The sequence below is a fragment of the Nannospalax galili genome, unplaced genomic scaffold, assembly GCF_000622305.1.
Source record: "Nannospalax galili isolate Female #2095 unplaced genomic scaffold, S.galili_v1.0 scaffold233, whole genome shotgun sequence".
Lineage (NCBI taxonomy): Eukaryota > Metazoa > Chordata > Mammalia > Rodentia > Spalacidae > Nannospalax > Nannospalax galili.
The window spans coordinates 966241-975366 of NW_008333818.1; the positions used below are offsets into that span (position 1 = coordinate 966241).

At 44.9% G+C, this 9126-nt stretch overlaps 2 protein-coding genes across 2 annotated transcripts; both read left to right on the forward strand.

The window, feature by feature from the left end:
- The first annotated feature begins 540 nt into the window (after positions 1-540).
- Positions 541-1449, forward strand: LOC103730428 (taste receptor type 2 member 143). The gene has a single exon (XM_008828647.1). The coding sequence runs from the start codon at positions 541-543 to the stop codon at positions 1447-1449; it is 909 nt and encodes a 302-aa protein (XP_008826869.1).
- Positions 1450-7910: 6461 nt separating this feature from the next.
- Tas2r60 (taste 2 receptor member 60) lies at positions 7911-8882 on the forward strand. Its single transcript, XM_008828625.1, has one exon. It carries the CDS (start codon positions 7911-7913, stop codon positions 8880-8882), a length of 972 nt encoding a protein of 323 aa, XP_008826847.1.
- Positions 8883-9126: the final 244 nt, after the last annotated feature.

Here is a 9126-nt window from a genome sequence, read left to right on the forward strand (position 1 = left end):
ATTAAGTATTAGAAAATAAAAATTACAAGAAGAGCAAAAAAAAAAAAAAACCAAACAAAAATTAAAGAAGACATGAAGGTGGGAAGGGGATGGTTGAGGGGCCCTGAGAGAGTGGAAGTGGGGAATTGGAGGTGGATACAATCAAGATACATTGTATACATGTATAAAGTTGTCAAAGAGTGAACCATGTAAAAAGCTCACAATGTGCACAATAGGGGTATTTACAGTTAGCCCAGAGCATCTCCTGCTAACATTTCCTTGCACCTGTCTGTGGTAAGGAGTAAGCAAATGCAGGTTATACAAACAGAGAGACAGGTGTCATTGAGCTGGGAGTGATTTGCATGTCTAGGCAGGCTGCAGTTATTATCATTTCAAGTCCCAGGGACTGGAGCTTTGCTGGTGGCTCGGCTTTTGTATGAATATAGAGAGTTTCAGTGTCTCTGGTCTCAGCAGTGGTTAGGCTGGAGAGATTGTTTTCCCTTGTAACTGTGTCTCAGCTGTGGAGCAGAAGCCTGTTTGAGCAAACCCTCCCTGAAAAGGATGCCCTCCACATCCATAACGATCCTCATGGTCATCTTCAGTCTGATGTCATTGGCTGCTATGCTGCAGAATGGCTTCGTGATTGCTGTGCTGGCCAGAGAGTGGATGCGGAGCCGGAAACTGTCAGCAGCTGAGATGATTGTGGCTTCTCTCGCCTCTTCCCGGTTCTGCCTGCATGGAACAGCTGTCCTGAACGATCTCCTGGCCTTCTTTGGTTTTTGTTACCAAGCAAACTTTCTTGGCATCTTCTGGGACTTCAGCAATACTCTCCTTTTATGGTTTACGGCTTGCCTTGCCATCTTCTACTGTGTGAAGATCTCCTCCTTCTCCCACCCTGCCCTTTCCTGGCTGAAGTGGAGGATTTCTCGGTTAGTGCCCAGGCTGTTGCTGGGCTCCCTTGTCTTAGGTAGCCTGTCTGCTATCATATCAGCCACTGGGAATATCATTGCCACTCGGATGATCATCTCCCAGGGTTCCCGTGGAAACTGCACCCTTGGTCACAAGACGCTGGCCTTCTTCTGGTACTATTACCTGTTTCACATAGCCCTCCTGTGGCTCACTCCTTTCTTCCTCTTCCTGCTGTCCATCATCTTGCTCATGTCTTCACTGTACCGGCATGTGGGGCAGATGAGGGACCAGAGGACTGGGACTTGTGATCCCAGCACCCAGGCTCACACTATGGCTCTGAAGTTCCTGGCCTTCTTTTTCATCTTCTATATTTTGTTTTTTCTGTCCATGACCATTTCTATTATGAAAACCACAACCATGCAGAGTTACTGGTATTGGGCCAAGGAAATAATTATCTACGTGGGTGTCTACCTACACTCCATCATCCTGGTGCTCAGCAACCCCAAGCTGAGCAAGGCCCTGAAGACGAGGCTGCAGAACCTATGTGCAGCCACATCATAAACTTTGAAGGCCCTGGACCAAGGGTGTCTATGCTTTCAAGTTCTCAGTGTCACTAATCAGTACCATGATGAATAAACTCCTACACAGCAAGAATTCATAAGGTCTGAGTACTCTCATTTCCTTCTTTCTTTCTCCCTCCTCCCATGTCCCCCAATTCTTTTTCCACCTCTCTGTGTTCCTGTTGTCCCCTTCACTTCTGCTAGTCCTTGGTCTGAGTCTCAGATCCCCTCGGCCTCAGCTGATGGTCTCAGTTCCCCAGAGGCCTCTGTGAGCATCCACAAAAGCAACCTTAATAATATTGCTCAAGCACCATTTCTGCTTGAACTCCTTTCATGAAGGGGTTCCACCATCATCAGCTGTCTCTGTGGTATAGATTCCCTCTCCTTGTGACCCCGGATGCCATCCCCAGTCACTGCTCTGCCAAGTCCACCTCTTCAGCACAGCTTCCTTCCACCTGTTCTCGTCTTTCTTTCCTTTCTCTGCCAATCTTTGCCCTCCTCATTTGTATCCTGCCTAAAACTGAGTCTACTTTCAGATCGATGCTGTGGAAGACTGAGGGCACGTAAGGGCTTTGAGCCACTGCAGGTCCTGTTCAAGACTTCATGTTGACTTGAAAAGAAGTGCCTGTTATGGAAATAGTTTTAGGTTTCGGTCCACTGAAGATGGATGGAAAATAAAGAAAAAGTTCAGCAATTATTTTTTTGGTGGTATTTGCCATAAAACCTAGGACCTTGCCCATGCTAGGTAAGAACCCTACCACTGAACTACATCCCATACTTTGTTTTTCTAAGACAGGTTCTCAGTATGTAGCTCAGACTGGCCTCAAACAATCCTCCTGCCTCAGCCTTCTAAGTTCTATGATTGTAATTACAGGGAAGTGCCAATCTAGTATAATCATAGGCAAACGCCAATTGTTAATTTTGATATCCTCCCACCTCCCTGTGTCTGCTTGCCCAGGGGTTATCTCCTGGATGCTGCTGCTCAGTATGAAAGTCTCCAGACTGAAACTTGTGAAAAGTGGTCCATTGGGAGTCGGAAGAAAATGTGGCAACTTCTGTTTCCGTTTACTTTTTTCTTCTTTAAGTTTCTATTTTTGTGTGTGTCTTACAATGCACTTAATGTAGTGCTAAAATTTTCATGCACATAATTAATAAATGCACATATGGCCATGTCTTAGTTCAGGTTCTGGGCATAATACCATAGGCTGATTGACTATTTTATTTTTATGGTGCTAGAGCCTTGTGCTGGATAGCTTTAGTGTCAACTTGACACACCTGGGTTGAGGGAGCCTCAATCGGGAAATTGCCTCTATTGGACTGGCCTGTGGCCATGTCTGAAGGGCATCTTCTTGATGAGCGATGTGGGAGGGCCCAGCCCACTGTGGGTGGTGCCACCCCTGGGCAGGTGGGCCTGTGTTGCATAAGAAAGCAGGGGCCAGGGGAGCAAGCCTGTAAACAGCGTTCCTCCATGGCCTGTGCTCCAGCTCCTGCCTCCAGATTCCTGCCCTGAGTTCCTACCTTGGGCTCCCTGATGAACTGCAACCTGGGAGTTGTACGACAAATAAACCCTTTCCTCCCCAAGTTGGTAGTGGTCAGAGTGTTTTGTCACAGCAATGAAGAACAGACTAGGACAAGCCTGAAACTTAGGGTACCAGCATAATTGGGCACTTGTGAATGCCCTTCTTCCTGCTTGCAGACATCTTTCTGTATCCTAACATGACAGAGAGGGATCTTGCATTCCTCTCTAGTCCGACTTTTTGGCCAAAGACACCACCATGGCCATAAGTGAATCCTTGATGGAGCTCAAGCTTACTTGACCTTTCTTAATATGATTGCATCAACAACTTTTTATTTATTTATTTATTTATTTATTTATTTATTTATTTAGTGTGTGTGTGTGTGTGTGAAAGCATGTGCATGTGTGTGAATTTATGTGCATATGTGTGCAGGTGCCAGAGCAGGCTAGAGGAAGGTGTCACATCCCCGGGAGCTGCAAATGGCTGTTGTGAGCCATCTGACGTGGGTGCTGGGAAGTGAACTCAGGTAATCTGAAACAACAGCAAGTGCTCTTAACCACAAAGCCATCTATCTCTCCAGCCCCCATATTGAATTTCTACTGGCCTTATAGAAGCCTTACTTTTCTGACATACAACACATTATTTCACTCATCTCACAATGATGGGGCTGCTGTTGCTGAACTATTTTCCCTTTTTATATCATCTATCATCTATCCATCTATCTATCATCATCTATCTGTCTATCATCTATCATCTATCTATCTATCTATCATCTATCTATCTATCTATCTATTCTATCATCTATCTATCTATCTATCTATCTATCTATCTATCTATCTATCTAATCTATCACCTATCATCAATCATCTACATATCTATCCATCCATCCATCCATCCATCCATCCAGGTGCTGGGGAAGGTACATGCTACGGTATGCTGTGGAGGTCAGAGGACAACTTGAGGGTCAGTTCTCTGCTTCCACAATGTGTGTCTTGGAGATGGAACACTCAGGTCTTCAGCCTTGTTGACAAGTGCCTTTACCTGATAAGCCATCTTGCTGGCCTTTTCAAATAATTCTTGGAATGGAAATAGGATGATGCATAATATTTAGAACATACCATTCAGATCACTCTTTTTTTTTTTTTTTTTCTTTTCTTTCAGTCTTTCTGATACAGAGCACCAAGTTGAGAATTTTCCACCTAGAAAACCCATTCTGGGTTTCTACCTAATGCCTTTCACTTTCACATTTACAAAGGCTACAAAAAATTAAAGAACCTCAGACTTTCTATCTACCCAGGAGGCTAAATCTAAATATGAGAAAGCAAAGTGCTGTAAACACAAACAGTGACAAAAATCACCATAAACAGGTTTTCTGTTTAAATTTAAAAGGATACTGACCGTTTTGAATGAACTTCATTTGCACATAATACATGCCCAGTAAAAGTTTGTGGTTTATGATTTGTGCATGAAAGCGCTTTGAAGGCAGATAACTAACTCAGAGTTGTAGCCCCCAGTGCTTCCCACTGAGTTATTATGGAATAAGAGATGCTTTAAAATGGTTGTTAAATGAATTGAGGGTTAATTGCATATCTTTTCAACTTATGAGCCATGGGAGGTAGATGGAAGAGATAAGAATTTTCCATACAGCACAAAGTTTATGGCTTGCCCCAGTTTGCCTCACTTCTCCAAGTTCCTGTGGAAAACAGAGAAAAGTTAAGCAAAAAAACCTGGGCAAGCCAGGCCCAGGCGTGGTGGCGCCCAGCACTCGGGAGGTAGAGGCAGGCAGATCTCTGTGAGTTCAAAGCCAGCCTGGTCTTCATAGTGAGTTCCAGGCCAGCTGGAGCTACAGGGAGACCCTGTCTCAAAAAGACCAAAAACCAAAAGAAACCTGGGCAAGAAGGAACTTGCTGGCTCTACTCCCTGAGAATTGGCATTTTCAGAAGTTGGCAGAATCACTATGTTGCCTTTTTTTCCTTTCTTTCCTTTACCCGGCAACCTTACTACCTGTACTGAAGAAACCTAGAGGCACACTGTGAACCAGAAAAAGCTGCCTACCTTCTGCGTTGCATGCCCTCTTAGTGGGTGCCCTGTGCCTGGAGCTGCTGGGTCATAGTGCTCCCCAGGAGATGGTCACACTATTAAATAGTCACTTGCTCCCATGTTACTTGGTCCTGAGCTTTCAGTACTGCTATTTTAACTGGCCCAGAACAATTTCTGCTTGCTTATTTCCCTGTGACACATTAGCTTACTTCCGCTCATTTGGGTGTCAACTGCTCATTTTTTCCCCTAGCCTCTCTGAAGCTCATCATTATGGAGAAAATAGACTTTGCCTAGCCCACCCTTCTCTGGTGCCTTGGACATCTACGGCACCCATGATCTCCTGAATTCTCCTGGGACTGCTTGTTGTTCCACAGGATGATGGAAGATAATCATTCTAAGAAGTCATCATTATCACCACCATAATTAATTGTTATGCAAATGCAGAAATTTTCAGTTTCTTTTATTTGTGATCACATGTATTGATAATTGATTTTGTATGTGTGTGTAAGTGGTATGTGTGTGTGCATGTGTGTGATATGTGTGTGTCTTCCCTCTTTCTACTGCTCTCCACCTCATCCAGTTGAGGCAGGGTCTCTCACTGAATCTGGAGTTCGCTTGAGTACCCCCTCCTCCACAGGCTAGCTCCAGTGATCCTCCTGTCTCCTTAGCCCCAGCACTGGGGTTATGGGTGGGTACTCACTCATGCTTGGATTTTTCCGTGGGTGCTGAGAAGCCAAACTCAGGTCCTTATGCTTGTGTGGCAAGTGTTTTACTGAGTCATCTCTCCAGAACCTGATAATTGATTTTTAAACATTTATTTATTTATTTATTTATTTATTTATTTATTTATTTATTTATTTATTTATTTATTGTGTGTGTGTAAATATGTGTGGGCATGTACATGCCACAACATGCATGTAGAGGTCAGAGGATAACTTTGTGGAGTTGGTTCTTTCCTTCCACTTTCATGTGGGTTCTAGGGAAGAAACTCAGGTCTTCAGGCTTTGACAGCAACTTTACCTGCTGAGCCATCTCCCCTGCCCCCTTTAAAAATATTTAATTTATCATTTCCATTTATGTGTATGAGTATCTTGGCTGCATGTCTGTAGTGCACCCGTGTCGTGCAATGCCAATGGAGGTCAGAAAAGGGTGTCAGATTGCCTGGAACTGGAGTTGCAAACGGGTGTTAGGCACCAGGTGGGTGCTGGGAATTGAACCAGGATCCTTTGGAAGAGTCGCCAGTGCTCTTAACTGCAGCACCATCTCTCCAGCCCTGCAGACCTATATTTTTAATAGGCAAAGAAAGGGGGAGTTAGATGGATTAATGGCTATACTGTGAATCCATAATTACTGATTGTTATGAGTCTCCAAATCCAGTCTTCTCACTCTAGCTAAGGATGAAGCAGACAGAGATGCAAGCTATGTGACTATGGCAAGAGGCTGGTCCTGGAATCAGTGTAGCTCTTGATGCTCTGCTACAACTTTAAGTGGGACTCAATCTACAACTTGGGACTTCATTTCTTTCATCTATGAAACTACCTTTATTGTCTCATGCAGTTGAAAACAGATTTTGAGGGGACTCTGCATCAGAATATATGCTTTTCACATTTTACAAGGACACAGTGACGTGCAGAAGGGCCTCCTGGCATACTCAAGAACTCACAGGGAGGGGTGGGGCTTGGGCAAGCCTCTCTCTAGGCCAGGGCTCCCTTGGCCAAAATCCCATTGGGGTTATGGCTATCTTGGTGAGATGCTACTTTGAAAGTCACTGCTCGCAAAATGTTTTCTAAATTTTAAAGACACTTCTCTGGCCTCATTATATGTAATGTCCCCTCTGTTCTATTTTGTCATGCTGAGCCCTCAACTAATGGAATTTGAAATAATGTCTCACAGAAGAGGTCTTGATCAGGTTTCTCTCTGTCTCTTTGTCAAAGGAATATTCTTATTGCACATCTTTATAGGGTTGTTCTAAAAATTAAATGCTTTGGGGGGCTATTGCTAAAACTCCTTCTGGTGGGGGAAATATAAACAACATCCTTCCCCTTTTCCCTTGGTTCCAATAAGAAACCAAGGTATGACTCCCCAGAGTACACTCCAAGGAACTAATGAGTTTATTGAGCTTACTTACAGAGCAATGAGTGAGGGTTTACTTACAGGGGTGTGGGTGCTGTCTCTTAAGACTGCACCTGAACATCTTCATCAAAGCATGGACGATGACTTTCCCATAGTTACATAAAAGGAGCGCCCCTTCCCTCAGTCTACTACCCCAGACTATATACTCTAGCCCTTCCCCAGTTCCTGTGCAGTTAGGGCCGAACTGCCTACCATGGGTTGGGAGGTGTGGGTAGATACTCTGGTGAGGGTCCTGTGACCCTCCCTGCCCATCCTATGGGGGGGCGTCAGCTATTAACAAGTCCAGCTGTGATCTTTGGCAAGCTGATCCAGTTGAACTCCTGAAGGTGGTGTCTGTGTGTCTGAGGACAGTCCTGTACAAATGGGCACCTGGATCTTAACAACCGACTCTCACCCCTACCATGGACATAATCTCTGATGCTGAGTAGGAAGCACACCCTGTGGATTTCATTACCAAGCTGCCCCAGGTGTGTGGTCTTAGGTGTCAGCTTAGAGAAGCGTAACTGCCTATGTAAGGGACACCATATGCCGGGACCTGATGCTCGATTCAGATTGTTGTTGACAGTGGGTGGGCAATAGGTAAGAGTGCAGGCAAATTTGCAGGCAGGCAGGCAGGAGGACTTTGGAAACAGCCTTGGCAATATTTGCATTTGTTCTGAAGAGAAGAAACCTTTTCTCCCTCCTCAGATAGCCTGCATCCTCTACCTGGCGTACTTTCTGCACTTGGGGCAGGTGGAGAGACAAGATCTTCCAGAGCAACAAACAGCCCTTCATGGGACCCATCATGTCCACTGGAGAAATGAACACAGAGCACGTGGTTGTGTTTCCAGGATATCTGATGACTGATAAGAAAATCATTGCTTTACTTGCCATTTTAGTCCTTTTATGCTTGGTGGCAGTGACAGGCAATGGCTTTATCACTGTAGCACTGAGCGTGAAGTGGTTGCTACGGAGAACGTTGTCGCCTCACAATAAGTTACTGATCAGTCTAGCAGCATCTCGCTTCTGTCTGCAATGGGTGGTGATAGGTAAGAATATTTATGTTTTTGTGAATCCAGGAAGCTTCCCATACAGCCCTGTAATTCAGATCCTGAACTTTATGTGGGACTTCCTGACAGCTGTCACCATCTGGTTCTGCTCCTGGCTAGGTTTCTTCTACTGTGTGAAAATTGCAACCTTAACTCATCCTGCCTTCCTCTGGCTAAAATACAAGGTACCTGGGTGGGTACCATGGATGCTGCTCAGTGCTGTGGGGATGTCTGGCTTAACTAGCATCCTGTGTTTCATAGGCAATCAGATAATATATCAGAATCATCTGAGAAGTGGTCGGCAACCTTGGAACATCACTGGGAATAGCCTAAGGCACTCACTTGAGACATTCTACTTTTTCTCTATTAAAGTGATTATGTGGACAATCCCTACTGTGATCTTTACCATTTTTATGATTTTGCTCCTCATATCTTTGATAAGACACATGAAGAAGACTTTCTTGGTCCTCTCAGGACATCAAGACATCCGGGTACAGGCCCACATCAAAGCTTTCCTTACTCTCCTCTCCTTCATCATCCTCTTCATCTCCTGTTTTCTGACGCTAATCCTCAGTTCTGCCAGCGGTACACAGTTTCAGGAACTCAAGTACTGGATATGGCAGGTGGTGATTCATCTGTGCACAGTCATACACCCCCTTGTTTTGCTCTTCAGCAACCCCAGGCTGAGAGCCATGTTGAAGAGGGGCTGCTGCTGAAGGTGGAGGGAGGGCAGCCTGAGTGGTGGTTGATGATAACCCTCTAAGTTGTCAGATGGTGGGACCCAAGGCATGCATGCAACAACAGGATGCAGCATCTTGATATTTTCTCCCTCTTTGCTACATATAATGATTAGAAGAATAGCCTCAGTGTGACCCCTCAAGGTGGGATCAAAGGTCCTGAAAAATGAGCTAGCGTCACTGATCTGCAATGGTCCCCATTGGACTCGATGTTGTCAAAGGA

Coding starts and splice junctions, on each gene's coding strand:
- LOC103730428 (XM_008828647.1), top strand. CDS start 541: ATGCCCTCCACATCCATAACGATCCTCATGGTCATCTTCAGTCTGATG.
- Tas2r60 (XM_008828625.1), top strand. CDS start 7,911: ATGGGACCCATCATGTCCACTGGAGAAATGAACACAGAGCACGTGGTT.